The 15732-nt window shown below is 42.9% G+C and overlaps 1 protein-coding gene across 1 annotated transcript in view; it reads right to left on the minus strand.

Annotated features, from left to right (window-relative positions):
- Positions 1 to 5617: 5617 nt before the first annotated feature.
- The window catches only part of GAB2 (GRB2 associated binding protein 2), a 145704-nt gene continuing 135589 nt past the window's right edge, over positions 5618 to 15732 (minus strand). Inside the window, exons 7-10 of the mRNA XM_075198617.1 lie at positions 13644 to 13734; positions 13032 to 13134; positions 11661 to 11786; positions 5618 to 10463 (exon numbers count right to left, since the gene is read on the minus strand). Of these exons, the coding sequence (XP_075054718.1) occupies positions 10320 to 10463; positions 11661 to 11786; positions 13032 to 13134; positions 13644 to 13734 (464 nt within the window). The 3' untranslated portion in view covers positions 5618 to 10319. The remainder of the gene's footprint in view (positions 10464 to 11660; positions 11787 to 13031; positions 13135 to 13643; positions 13735 to 15732) is intronic.

The following is a 15732-nucleotide window of genomic DNA, read 5'->3' on the forward strand; positions in this document are numbered from 1 at the left end:
TACGTTCAAGGACGGCTTTCATTGTTATAATATTTTTATTATATTATTTCTTTGTCTCCACATTGAAGCCGTTTATCACTTGCCATTTTTGCTACATATTCTTTGGACAGTTATAACAGAGTCTTATCCAATTACAGGCCATTATTAAGTTTTCAGCTTCTCGTATCTACGGTGACTAATGTAGCGCTTGGTTATAAAACTTTTGTCAGTTTATTCTGTGTCTCTGGGACTAACGACGGTGCCTCAAGCCTCATCTACAGTTCACTTTATATAGACTGTCTGTGGGAGACCTCACCAGAGGGTCTATTCCTGATTGGGGTGCGGTAATTACCAATATGCATCGCTGAAAAGCGCAGGGATCCATAATGAACAACCTATGTAATTTACCATGCCGGAGCTGGTCTCGGAGCCCCGGCTCCATTCCCCGGCAACCTAGCGCTGCTGGGGGAATGGAGGAAGTGCTATGAGCATACACGGCTAACGTTGGTGCAGTTGAATAGGTCTGTGACCTGCAAGGGATACAAATTTTTCCAGTGCCAACCGTTTGTTAAATAAGAAAGACGGCGATAGAGAACTTTACCGGTGTTTACACCAGAATCTTGGTTCTTCACCCCTTGTTACATAGGTGATTAGTTGATTTGGCTTCAGCCATCATCTTAAAAGCCTGAGCACACAGATATGCACCGGGATACGTTGGTGCATCTTAGGTGGATAACAGAAGAGGGACCGGGAAAAATAGAACGTGTCCTACATTTACCTGGTTCTGCCATCCGCCTTGTAAGACCCAGCATGCACTGCACCAACGTCTCTCCATGGAGAGCAATACTCTGAGTTATTTCCCGTCTCTTCTCTGTTCAGTTTTCAAAAACGAAACAGAGGGGAAACTGAAACGGCTCCAGAGTCACAGCGATATGTGGACAGTATCCTAATCGAACAGTCTCCCCATCATCATCATCACCAGTTATTTATATAGCGCCACTAATTCCGCACAGAGAACTCACTCACATCAGTCCCTGCCCCATTTGAGCTTACAGTCTAAATTCCCTACCACACACACAGACAGAGAGACTAGGGTCAATTTTGATAGAAGCCAATTAATCTACCAGTATGTTTTTGGAGTGTGGGAGGAAATAGGAGCACCCGGAGGAAACCCATGCAAACACAGGAAGAACATACAAACTCCAAACAGCTAAGGTCATGGTCGGGAATTGAACTCATGACCCCAGTGCTGTGAGGCAGCAATGCTAACCACTGAGCCATGGTGCTGCCCACGGGATCCATTTTAATTTTGTTGAACATTATTTCTACATGAATGACTGAATACCAACTTAAAATGAATTTATCCAAAACAGAACGTGTAATCTTTCCACCTAGAGCCTAATAACTGATCTTAGACAGAAAAGAGGTCCGACGACTGTAATGCTAACCGTTACATAGTGTCAAAATCCACCATGTTCTCCCCAAAGCCTCAGCTACAATCCCCATGCCTGTCCTCATTGTACCTCTCTGGCTCAGGACTTGTGCTTCAGTGCATGTGGTAAATCTTTACCCAGAGCTGATCTTGCTTCTTTGCAGGAAAGACAGTGGCAGTCAAATTTAGCCTGTGTTACAATGTTTCCTTCTTGCTCATGAGATATCTTCTGATCCCCTATTACAGTTCACAAGTAGTAATATGGATATAGATAAGCTCATTGATTAACAAAAAAATTGTGGTTGCAAGTAAGTTTCAATTAAGCTGACATCACAAGGCCATATACATCTAAATGAATTAAATCAGCAACTTTACTGAAGTAATAAATCAGTCAACTGTTTTTCATTCAAGATGCACAAAATCTTATAATATCTAAAATATAAGCTAAACCAATAATGCCTAAATACATTGGGCCAATCAACATTAATCAGCAAGGCTTAATAAATCAAATAAAAAAAATCATCACGCTTGAAGGATCACTACAGCTATGCTTATGTCCAATGTAATAAATGCACTCAGTATAGCCATAATACAGGGACACATGATTGTGTTTTAATATGTACCATGTTTATTGACATCAGAAATAAAAAAAAGATGCTAAACATACCTTCTATGTTAAAAAAAAAATACAAAGATCTACATAGAGCATAAATAAAACGGTCAAAAACAAAATAAAAATTGAATAAATTAATAATTTATGCGGTTATTTCACAACGACTCGTAAATTAGAAACACGGATCTGTTAATATTACAGGCTATACATTCCATGTTGTAACAACATTGCACATGGGGAACAGAAATATTTCTGAAAACTTCTAATGCGAGTGACCTTTCAGCATCCAGGAGTTAATATACTGCGAAGAAAATGTGTTGCAAGTCCACTCTGGCATCTAAAAGGTTAAATAATGACAGCAAGGACATTGGTTAATAGTCGGGACCCTCTACATCAGAGATGGGATCTGTGGTTCTACAACTGTTTAAATAATCTGTGTTGTTCTAATAGAGATGCTCAAACATTTTCAACCTCATTAAAAATTTTACAGGTTTAAATGTCTCGAACAAGTTTGCAGGGAGCCGATTTGATTTTAGGCATCTAAATTTGCGTCTGGCATTCAAAACGTTACAATAATTATAAAAGTTGGTATGTTCAAGCAAATTTTTTATAGAAATGTAATTTTTTTTTTTTTTTAAACAGTGAGCATTTTTGTGTTCAAAGTCTGCGCTTGGTTAATTGCATTAGAAGAGAGATAAATGTAACCATTTAATCTCTATTTTTTTTTTTAGCTAAATTGAACCATGTGCAAACCAGCTCAAACATGGCCGAATCCAACCAGCAACGCACAAATTTAAGTTACATATTTAAATCTATCTAAAGTTCATGAATTGCCTTTGAGTTTTCCAAACTTTAAATACGATGTGACGGAACAGTTCGAGAAATAGTCTCAAAGGTTTTAAGCATCTCTAGTTGTAAACATTCTGATGATAAAATAACCTGTAAATAACCAGATTATCCTCCCATACATCCCAAACATTTTCACTGTTCAAATCGGAGCGCCTCTGAAGGAGAGTGTCTAGATCCCGCAGGGCTGTGTCTAGATCCCGCAGGGGTGTGTCTAGATCCCACAGGGGCGTGTCTAGATCCCGCAGGGGTGTGTCCAGCACTTTTGAAGGACTAGGACACACCCAACGCCTTTCACTTCCAAAAAACCCCCCATAAAACAGTGGCAGGTGAACGTGGCGCATCAATCCCTTAGAATGACAACTGTCCCTTCTAAATTGGGACAGTTAGGGGTTATGTCACTTAAACTCCTTCAAGGCAACAGAGACCTCTGTAGGGTATAACAAAAACAGACTAATAAAAACATAAAAAAAACAAAAAAAACAGCAACATTAGAACACAATGGGCACAATTCATCTTCGGACAAACCCTGAACGCAATGTGCATTTAAAAAAAACGCAGGTAACTTGTACGCAGGTACGCCCATTCTTCGAATCAAAGCGGATCTCTAGATACGTTTCCATTTGACTCTGGGGTATAAGTACGCTCTGCCTATACGATACTTGCCGTATATATAGACAGACAGAACACAGTGCAGGATACGTACATGTATATGTGCAATATAAAAGCCATCAGAACGCATGCAAGAAAAAAAATTCTATAAAATAAATTAATAACTCTTAATACTATAATCATATATAAAAATATGTGTTTTTAAATACATAAATCAGGATGTTCTAAATGCGAACTGTACATAAAATGCATTTTTATAGTTTGTCTCTTGCAAACACATGTTCTGCGCTATCTGGTGGCGCGCATACGTGTAGTCATCACTATCAGTCGGTGCTTACACCTGCCCTGTAGCTGGTGCAAGTGATACGGACGCATTTGTATAGGCGTGACCAGCTTGCATGGGGCGTGGCTATAATATTAAACAGTGCTTGGCTGCTCTCCAACTCTTCCTAGCCCCATAATATACATGGGCAATGCTGCGTGCACTATTGTTAGGTGCACACAGACACAGCTCTCCCTTTTCAAGCAGAGCCGTGTGAAGCAGGGTCAGGGTCCAGCCACCTCAATTATATAGTGCCCCAGGCTTGTAGGGGGGTTTCCAGGCACTAGAACCCCCCCCCCCCTCGGTTTGCCTATGCCTTCCCTCACCCGTTCCGCCCCTTCAAGTCATAGGCAGTCGTGTCATTTGCGTTCAGGCATGAATTGGATGCAATTGCGTACATTGCTTAAGTCCCTTTCTGGCCTATTTCACGATAGATGCACCGCGCAAATGGACTGATGTCCGAAGATGAATCGGACCCAATATGTGCAAACAAATTAGTGACCAGTGAAACTCAGACATTCATTTAGTAGACTGTACTAGAAAACAGACAATCTAATTGTCTGCAATGGGTGACAGAATTCTTGTCTGCATCGTTACTTAAAAAACAGGTTTCAGAAATGTCCCATTTAATAAATAAAACAAAAACAAGGAGGGATATATCTGAAAACTGACGCAGAGCAGCCAAAGATTCCAAACTTCCATACAGTACAGTTACAGGGATATTTTTGCCAATAACCCAGCACCAGTCTGGACCTCGTGGTTTTATCTTGCAAGGACATTTATTTCACAATACACAATATTAAAAACTGTATCCAGATGATATGGTTTCCATTTACAAACCAGTGGAATGAAGCAATGAATTGGAAACCAATGATGGAATCACAGTATCTGAAATCTGGACTCACAGGTCAAACATCCATCGTTTGTCAGTGCTAATACAATATAAAATACATGTGTTCGTTTATATACATATTTGGATATTGCAGACCACAGTGTTTTGTCTGAAACATGGCCAATAGTTGTGTTATGCAATGTAATATCCTTTAAAACCTCTGTACAGATTAGTCTCACAATCCTCTACTCTTAAACTGAACACACCGGAGGCAGCCATTTTGTTAGATCCCAGCCTATGAATTCACTAGAAAACAGCGACATAGCTGAGGCAGCCATTTTGTGAGCTGAATCATTATGGTGAATGCAGTCTATCAATTCCAGGCTCTTTTTGCCTTAGTAATGCCATCTGTTCCTAGTGACTTCTGGTTCCTCTCACAAAATGGCTGCATCCACAAAACGCCCGAGTTATGTCGCTGCTTGTTAGTGAACCGAAATCTCAGTCATGAATATTGGTTCAGCCCACAAGATGGCTGCCTCCGCCATGTGCAGGCGACAGAGGTTCTAAATAAAATTTTAAAACAAATGATACTTTCATTGCAATACATCTTCTGAATGGCTCTGCTTCTTCAGATAACCTAATCCCTAACGCACTTATTCACACAGAAACAATTCTACTATCCACAGTTTTCTAAATTTGTTTAGATATTTTTCTCATACTTGACTATTTTTAGGCACTGAAGTCCTGGACAGGGGGCGTGACTAGAGGGCAGGCAGGGGACAGGGCACGGTCAATCGCGTTGCCAAAAATAATGTTTTGATGCGGGGGACGGGGCCAAAATAACATGATTCATCGCGAAGCGCATTATTTTGACCAGGTATTTGCCGGATGCAGGAGACTTGCCTGCTCTCCTTGGAGTCCGGGAGACCGACCCGGATTTCGGGAGTATCCCGGACATTCCGGGAGAGTTGGCAAGTATGATTTTTCTTTTTTTTTTTTGCTGAACAGATTAATAAAAAAAAATAAAAATGGTGTGTTTTAGCGTTGGTGATGTTTGAAGATCTATATAAGAGACACTTCCCAATATGCATTTTTTGGGTGAAGGGGTTTGAAAAAGGCACACCAGGTGTCCACTACCAAATACAGCCACAACAACTAAAATTATAGTGCAAAGATTAATCAGCTTTAATCTCCGGGTTATCTATCGCTGCCACTCACAGACATTGGTAGTGTAGCATGCTGAGAGGAGAGAGGACGTGCTCGTCAATTCATTGTCTGGTTCACTCACCCGGGATTGTATCAGCACAGTGTTTCGATATATGGCCGTACGGTTTATACATGACAAAAATCTACAACAGGGGGGCCCTGTAAGACATTTAAAATCTATATGGCTATTGACGGGAGTTTGTGAATGAAGGATTTGACGATGAAAAGAAGATTATTTGCAATGTATTGTAATTCATGTCTGCTTGTGTTGGAAAAACAATAAGATTATAATTATCTCTAACCTATCTACTTGTGAGTTGGTGATTTTAGCAGAGATGTTTCAAGGGAGTTAGAAAGGATAGATGAGGTTAATAGGAATTCTCACAATATAACGGCTTCTTTTTTTTTTTTTTACAATTTTTTAAACAATATTGCAGCACTCTGCAAATCCGTTAACGTAATGATAAGATGATCTACAGATTTTTCTAGGAGTTTTGTTTTTCATTATTCTAGTGCCCTATGGTTTAGTTTAAATGTGTACAATAGCTTTGCATGTCGCTTGGAATATCCTATAGATTGTAAGCTTGTGGGCAAAGCCGTCTTTCCGCTCTGTCTGTAATACACAGTATTGTTTGATTTATTGTAAAGCGCTACAGAATTTGCTGGCGCTATATAAATAGATGAAGATGATGATCTGCATTTAACAAGAGAGTGCATCAGCTTTATGGCAAATTATACGTGTTTTTTCTATCTTTGTATAATATAGCATTGACATTGACATGGCCATTTTATTAATCCCCATTTAGTGTAGACGGCTGTGGGAATACAGGTGTTAAGATTTAGTGATTATTATAATCATAGATTTGTAAGGAACCACAGTTCTCCGCAGCGCCGTACAGAAAAGAAAACAGGACATACATAAAACAAGGACATACAAGGTAGACAAAATAAATGCAGACATGAAATCAAAGGGTATGGAGGACCCTGCTCATTAGAGAGCTCACATACTAAGTGGAAGAGGGCACAGCTGTAACAAGAGGAGCGAGTGTGGCTTAGAGTGGAGATTGGGATGGTGGTGAGGGTGCATTAGTGTGAATAGTATCATCAGGAGAGATAGATGGGTTTTTAGAGACCATCTAAAGATTTGAAGGCTGTGGGAAAGTCTGATTGAGCATGGTAGGGAATTCCATAACTGGGGAGCAGCACAGGAGAAGTCTTGTAGGCGGGAGTGAGAGGTGGTTATCAGAGACTAAACAAGGCGCAGGTCAGAGGTAGATCTAAGAGGGAGAGACAGAGAGTATTTTGATATGAGATTTGGGATGTGTGAAGGAGTGGTGTAGTTGAGGACTTTGTAGGTAAGGGTAAGAAGTTTTAAATGGATTCTGCAGGACACAGTGTATGGATTTGCAAAGTGGTGCAGCAGATGTGGAGCGGTGAGAGAGAAAGATCAGTCTTGCAGCAGCATTTAGGATGGATTGAAGTGTGGATATATGAGTGTCAGGAATGCCAGATAGCAGGAGGTTGCAGTTGTCAAGAGGGGAGATAATGAGAGAATGGATAAGAGGTTTTGGTAGCATGTTGAGTAAGAAAAGGGTGTATTCTGGCAATGTTTTTAAGGTGGAGTCGGCAAGACTGGGAGAGAGTCTGGATGTGAGGAATAAAGCAGAGGGTGGAGGCCGGTGAGACACCAAGGCAGCGGGCTTGGGAGACCGAGGAAATTGTGGTGTTATTGACAGTGAGGGAGATTTGAGGGCAGGTGGTGACTCTGGCAGGAGGGAAGATTATAAGCTGTGTTTTGGACATGTTGAGCTTTAGGTAGCGTTGGGACATCCATGTGGAGATAGCAGAAAGACAGTTGGTTACACAAGATAGTACAGAAGGGGAGAGGTCAGGGCAATTGATATAGATTTGGGTGTCAACAGTGTAGAGGTGGTACTAGAGGCCGAATGAGCAAATTGGTTCCCCAAGAGAAGACGTGTATAATGAAAAAGGGGCCAAGAACAGAGCCTTTTAGAGAGTCGAGAATGGAATGAGAGGAGAGAAAGTGAGACAAGTGTTTGTACACTAATCGCTCAAGTAGTTTGGAGACAAAGGGGAGGAGAGAAATAGGGCGGTAGTTGGAGAGAGAGGCTGGATGGAGAGATGGTTTCTTTACAACAGGTGAGATGAGCACATGTTTAAAGGAGGATGGGAATGTGCCAGTGGAGAAAGACAGGTTGAAGAGGTGAGTTAGAGGTGGGGTACAGTGGAGGAGAGGGAGCGGAGACGTTGGGGGGAATAGGGTCCAGGGGACGGGTTGTAGGGTGAGATGATAAGATGAGTGCAGAGACTTTGTTTTCAGTTACTGGAGAGAATGAATTAAGGGTGGACTGGGGAGTGTAGGATATATATATATATATATAGTGATAGAATTAAAGTGGCTATTTACTGGGAAAGAAATGGCATAAAAACAATCTTTATTTTTCCGTAGAGTAAAAAAAAGGTCTAATAAAATGCCTTGTCCTGACCACAAAACAGAGTTACAATTGCGAGACCAAGACTTGCACTGAATTATAAAAAGAAAACAACAAATAAATAAAGTGTAGGCAGCGATATCAGAATCGTAATGAGCCCAAATCTCTAAAATTTCACACATGGTTCACTAAACAAGGCCAGGATGTCAGGATGTCCTGGAAAAGTGCTAAAATGTAAATGTGCCTATACTCTATAGTGAAAGTAGTGTGTCATTAAAAACAAATGCAAATTAGTGACCAGATCAGCTGAGGACAAATTGTCTCTAAATTTAAAAACTGACGAGGTGGCCCCTCATCCCCCAAACTGAAAAAGGCAAAACACGACCCCAAAAATTCACAGCCCATCCACAGGGTGGCAGCAGAGAGGCGATATCCACAGGGTGACTAAAATATCTAAAACGTAAAAGATCACAGTGTTTCGTTACCAATAGTGGCGATAATTAGGCAGCTTCACACAAATCTACGGCAAGCGCTCACATTGTATCTTATTTTGGGACTGTAACCCATCTGCTACGTAAATAATAATAATGAATACGTAGAGTAAAAAAATAAATACGCCCTAATACTTTGTCAATGGAGACATTTATGAAAACCTGGTGCAAAGATTACAGGTACTGTAACCCCTAGCAACAAATCAGACTAATTGTTCTAGTTCTAGCAATACGACTGGTTGCTATGGGTTACAGCACATTATTTGCATAAATTCATACGCACTAGCTCTCAGAAAAGTCCCCCAATGCGGTGGCCACGCCAAGTAGGTTACATACAATATGGAAAGACTTCTGAACACGTATGTGTTTTAGTGGCACGTATGTAGATGTGTCTGATTAACAGTCCTAAGATTTTCTTTCCCGGCGCCCTATCCCGGCTATTGCTGCTCAAAGGTTTTAAGCAGTCACCAGACAGCCACCTGTCTACAAAGAGCTTCTACAGGTTTCACACATTATAAAGATAAAAAAAAAACTAAACAAAATAAAAACACATTTTTAAACTCAGTTCAGATGCACCTTCTGCGGAGAACATAGTTACTCTTCGCGACAGGGAATACTTGTGAGGACAACACGCAGAAGGATGCATTTATGAAAACTAGTGCACAGGAAACATGTTGTAACCAGTAACAACCAATCAGACATTTGCTTTCATTTTCTACACTGCTCTAGAAAGACTATAGCTAGAATCAGATTGGCTGTTGCTCTCGCAGGAGGTGCAGTGGCAGAAAGACCCGAAGGTAAGGGGGATGAGGAGGGGGGGGTGGGGGGGATTTGTAGCTCACAGCACACTTTTACACTTTCCTTGTGTATTACCTTTCAGAGACGTTCCCCTACGTGTCAAACTTTTGCCGTGGACATTGTTGAAGTTAAAAGTGGCGATTCAAAGGCACATCTAAAATAGTAACTGTGATTTGTTCCTAAAACAACCAAATTTGAGATTATACATTGGGGTGTACTATCAACAGACACTTCAGCTGAGAGATTCTCCTACGGTCTATTTAGAAGGAAGCCCGTTTCTGTTATATACTGTAAGAGGTGAACCAGTATTTATGGGAATACAGCAGCCAATGACATCACTGAGAAGGCTGCCTATCAATGCACTAGGAACCAGTGACATCACGTGCATCGATAGGCTGTATGACTGCCTCCACCGTCTGTACGTAGTAGGTGCACATCAAATATAATACTCAGTGTTATTTTAGCTATAAGAAGCCATCAGGTGTCCAAATGCAAACTGCAGTCCATCGAAGTGATAAATACGCAAGTGTTCAGACTGAAGCACTTGGTGACCTACAAAGTGTTCAGTATTCTGCCAAGAGGCAAAGACCCCACCACGGGGTAACTGGGGGAGGCAGTCCAGCTAATGAAACAGCAGCAGCAGCATGAAATTCATTCAACATGGTCAGCTGGTACAACCATAACATGGAGGCTCGAGCTCGCCAACCCTTCTCAGTGTTCGGTGGGTGGCATCTATCACTGCTTTCCGCTCTTGGCAGGCTCCGAAGACTGGCGCACGTCTGTCCATTCCTGCATGGTGTTCTGCAAGGCTTGGGTCTTCTCTTTGTCCACTTGAACATAGTCCACCTTTTCGTCGGAGGCTACGGAGGATGTGGAAGGCTGTACACAATATAGAGATAAGGATATCACAAGATGAACTCAAGCTGGATAATATGTAAGGAGAACATAACAGGGAAGGACTAATCAAGGGAGCAAATGAACAGTTCCCCCCCACCCCACTGATAACTTTTTATTTATCTGTTTTTACAGGAGATTATCAGCACTTAGTGGTGTGAGGACCGTCCTCTAGGGCTGTATTTAGTGAACACAGCAGAGTAGACAATGTATATAGCACAAGCAGGGAAAGCGGATGGTGACCCAAGGCCACAGTCCACCCAACCCCCGGACTGTCACCCTTTGCTAAGGCTAAACCTGGACAAGTGTCTGCTGCAGCAACTGCAGCCCACCCAATACATCCCCGTACCCACCACATAGAGTCACAATGACCGATATGTGCACATAAATCTATGCAAGAGACTAAACTAATTTATCAGAAAAGCTGAACATAGTTTCTGCACAGTGAGGTACCCGGAAAACTAAGGAGGCAGTTGGTGCTGATGCCACCAGAGTCTGGAAGGATGGCAAGTCAGGGGATGGGTACTGCCAGGTTACTACGTGCAGTACTGTCCTAGGGAAATACCCAATTCATTTACAGCTCTGTGTTGTACTCCAAAAACCTACTTCTGCATTGTAGACAAGGGGCCTGATTCATTAAAGATCTTAAATTAAGAAGTTTAATATTTCTGTCTCCTGGACAAAACCATGTTACAATGCAAGGGGGTGCAAATTAGTATTCTGTTTTGCACATAAGTTAAATACTGACTGTTTATTCATGTAACACACAAATATCAACTTTAAATTTCAGTGTACAAATAAGATATCAAGTATTTGTGTGCTACATGACAAAACATGTAACATGGGTTTGTCCAGGAGACTGAAAAAAGACGTTTCTCAAGTTAAGATCCTTAATGAATCAGGCCCTAGATCACTATTTATATTATATGTATGACAGAAAAAGAATTACATGTGCACTATAACTGCTCAGTTTACCCAACTATAAGACTTCTTTAGGCTAAACACATAAATACATAATATAAGGAGTTACTGCAAGGACATTTTTGCTTTTGGATTAATTCTGCGACAATATAACACTCACGTAATAAACGTTGCAATGTTAGTGGAACAATATTTCTTTAACCAGTCTACAAATAAATAGTCTTGTTACTGGACAAAAACCGGGTTATTAGTGTTCGGTACCTTCCTGTGAGGCGTAGGCGACACCGGCTGAAAGTCTAACGCCAGATAATCCACACTGCCTGTGCTCTTCTTCTGAGCCGGGCTGTTGGTGCCGCTGTTCCCAGGAGAGGCGGAGACAGGATTTTGCTGGAGGGGGAAGAAGTGAAAGGAGAGGATACTGAGTTTGTCACCTAGGCAAAGACCTAGGGCCTAGAAGGGTTTATAGCTGTCCTCCTAGTTGCGATATAAATAAACATTATGATACTCAAGGTAGAGAGTAATATGGATGTCAGAATGAAACCATAAAACTACAAAATGTACATGCAAAGTTTGCTTTATTTAAAGTGGACCCTTCACCCGCAGACAACGGAGGCAGCCATTGGTGGGCCAAGCTCTTATACATGAGAGTGCAGCCTATGACTTCATTATGGATTAGAGACTGAGAAAATCAAGGGGAGAGCTCCCATTCATTGACGTAGGGAGAGTGAGGTAGATACTGGGTAAGGTCTAATACCAAGGTGTAACTGGGCCCATTATACCTGGGTACTAGACCCTGGTATGTGTATAAGATATATTCTCTGGAAAGGGCTGTGTGACATGATAGAGCGATACAACTAAAACAATAATAATAATACTTTGTGTTTGGTTTCTTATTGCTTGCCTGATGGAGCGAGTGGGAACACTGGGTGGCAGACGGGTGGTCGAGGCGGAGCTTGTGTCGTGGCGCAGTGTCTGGGTAAACTAATCACTGACCAATGAAGAGTCAGAACTCCGGCACGTGTCCCAAGCACAGCCAGGAACTCTCAGTTTTGATTGGTCGGTGATGGCGCCATGCTATCGGCACCGGGTCCAGACTGCCTGCCCAGCAGGCAACACTGAGGGATCAGCTAAGTCCTATAGTGAATCCCTGTCTCTCTCTAACTGGAGGGGGCTGGGGTGAGGGGCACGAGGCACCCCTTGCTCTGAAAAGAAGGTAGGAGAAAGACAGAAGGACTCAAGGGGGTAATTCAGATATCACTCAGCTGTGGTCAGTATTTCATGGTGGTATAAACTAAGGCCGGGCACTCCTGGTATAATCTAATGGGGCAGTGTTGATATAAGAGGACACATTGCTTGTATACTCTCATGCACAACAGATTAGCCTTGGCAGGGTCAATCTAATCCAGCAGGGTCTTAATCTCAGCTCCCATAACTTAAATTCTAACACTTATTGCAACCTTCCTGGTGTAACGCTTACCCTGCAACTAATCCCATCATATTACATTTGTTGTACATTTATCCAGTCTGCTGAATGGTCCAATACCCAGTTTCATTATTCGAGCTCAGCATATTGTAACCCAGGAAGATGCAGCATCCAGAGGCCTCTCTACCACATTACAATGTATAACCTACCATTGCAACATAATTCTCCTCGCTGTCCCCTGAGCTGGTGCTGGTAATACTTTGTGCGGACACTGGGCGGCAGTATTGAGACGAGCTGGATTTCAGCGAGTGCCTGTAAATAAAATGTATTATCAATTACGCTTAGTCACCCATTAGAGACTGTAGAAGTCACTTTATTGTTTTCATTAGACATCGGAAAACGGACACCTCCCCTACCAAAGTGTATCGTGTAATCATAACTATTGTCAACCTAAGTGAACTATCACCCAACCCCCACAATGTAACCAAAACAGCCGGGGGATGCGATCTGCGACTCGTACGTCACTTCTGTAATGGACAATTGTGCTGTTACTAAAGTGTAGCAGTACTGACACATTGGGGGATATCGTGTGGCCAGGGCATTGATTGGATGACCGTGGCAACTGTCCAATCAGTGCACTTGACACAAGATAACCCGAGAAGAGTCAGTAGAGCTGAATACCCATTACAGAATCTCCAGGGTGGGACAGAGGTCCCAGAAACCCAAAACTTACAATGTGCACAGAATAGAAGAATAAACACAACATGTACACCCCAACCAACGTCATGGTCACCCCGGGGGAAGAATCCATTGGTACTCACGTTTGTCTGGACCAGGATTTAGTGACTGGAGATTTGAAGGGAAGTTCATCAATGATGGTGGTCGCTCTGAGATCCAGAGGAGTTGGTTTTGCTGTGGATTTAAAAAAAAAAAGAGAGTTTAAGAATCTAATGAACAGAAACAATTTAAGCAGCTGATTTATGTTTAAACAATCTGCTAATTTTAATATATTGCCGGAGGCACTGTAGGGTTTGATTACAATCCTGTTAGATTATAGAATATATAGGCAGACAGAGAGCGAGAGAGCAAGCAAGAGAGCCAGAGAGAGAGCGCAATTACTAGAGTGAGCGTCAGAGCAAGCATGAAAGCCAGAGAGAGAGCGCATGAGTGTCAGAGAAAGAGTGAGTATGAGAGGGACAGCGAGCATGACAGCGAGAGTGCAAGAGAGAGCGCGAGTGCCAGAGAGCGAGCACAAGCACGAGAGCAAGCACGAGAGCCAGAGAGCCAGAGAGCAAGCACGAGAGCCAGAGAGCAAGCACGAGAGCTAGAGAGCCAGAAAGCAAGCACAAGAGCCAGAGAGCCAGAAAGCAAGCACAAGAGCCAGAGAGCCAGAGAGCAAGCACAAGAGCCAGAGAGCCAGAGAGCAAGCACAAGAGCCAGAGAGCAAGCACAAGAGCCAGAGAGCAAGCACAAGAGCTAGAGAGCCAGAAAGCCAGAAAGCAAGCACGAGAGCCAGAGAGCAAGCACAAGAGCCAGAGAGCAAGCACAAGAGCCAGAGAGCAAGCACAAGAGCCAGAGAGCAAGCACAAGAGCCAGAGAGCAAGCACAAGAGCCAGAGAGCAAGCACAAGAGCCAGAGAGCAAGCACAAGAGCCAGAGAGCCAGACAGCAAGCACGAGAGCTAGAGAGCCATAGAGCCAGAAAGCAAGCACAAGAGCCAGAGAGCCAGAGAGCAAGCACAAGAGCCAGAGAGCAAGCACTAGAGCCAGACAGCAAGCACGAGAGCTAGAGAGCCAGAGAGCCAGAAAGCAAGCACGAGAGCCAGAAAGCAAGCACGAGAGCCAGACAGTAAGCACAAGAGCCAGAGAGCAAGCACAAGAGCCAGAGAGCAAGCACAAGAGCCAGAGAGCAAGCACGAGAGCCAGAGAGCCAGACAGCAAGCACGAGAGCTAGAGAGCCAGAGAGCCAGAAAGCAAGCACGAGAGCCAGAAAGCAAGCACAAGAGCCAGAGAGCAAGCACAAGAGCCAGAGAGCAAGCACAAGAGCCAGAGAGCCAGAAAGCAAGCACGAGAGCTAGAGAGCCAGAGAGCAAGCACAAGAGCAAGCACGAGAGCCAGAGAGCCAGACAGCAAGCATGAGAGCTAGAGAGCCAGAAAGCAGGCACGAGAGCCAGAGAGCCAGAAAGCAAGCATGAGAGCCAGAAAGCAAGCATGAGAGCCAGAAAGCAAGCACGAGAGCCAGAAAGCAAGCACGAGTGGCAGAGAGCGAGCACGAGTGCCAGAGAGCCAGAGAGCGAGCAGAAGAGCCAGAGTGAGAGCCAGAGCGAGCATGAGAGCTAGAGCGCGAGAGCGCAAGCACAAGAGAGCGAGCACCCGAGCGCACCAGAGCCAGAGAGTGACAGATAGACAATGTGAGACAACAGGCGGACATAGGATATGAGACAGACAGGAAATATACAGATATAAATAAAGTTATTGTAATTCTTTTCCTATCTTATTATAATTTCCTCTTTTTAACGATCCTCTCGTTATAGCACCAGACTTGGTGCTATAACTGTCTTCTAAGCTGGCATTATATAGAGTACTTCTACCAGTCACATTGTGTATTCTGTAACTGTTCAAGGATATTCGGATACACGAAACACAAGCGTAATGTGTTCTCTCTGCAGTTTCACATATAGCCAATATGTACTGCTGTAAGGCTGGAATATATCTCCTTATACACGTAATGCTAGGAGTCTTATGTATTATAAATGCTATATTAATCTATATAAATCAGGCCTGCTCACAGGGATTTCCAAGACTTCACACCAGACAAGGACCAGGTCATTATTGATCGTCTATATTAGGATACAGATGACAATGCCAGACTGGAAAACACTAGGGACACAGTCATGAGTATGCTTCATTTT

The sequence above is a fragment of the Mixophyes fleayi genome, chromosome 2 (genome assembly GCF_038048845.1).
Source record: "Mixophyes fleayi isolate aMixFle1 chromosome 2, aMixFle1.hap1, whole genome shotgun sequence".
NCBI classification, from domain to species: Eukaryota; Metazoa; Chordata; class Amphibia; order Anura; family Limnodynastidae; genus Mixophyes; species Mixophyes fleayi.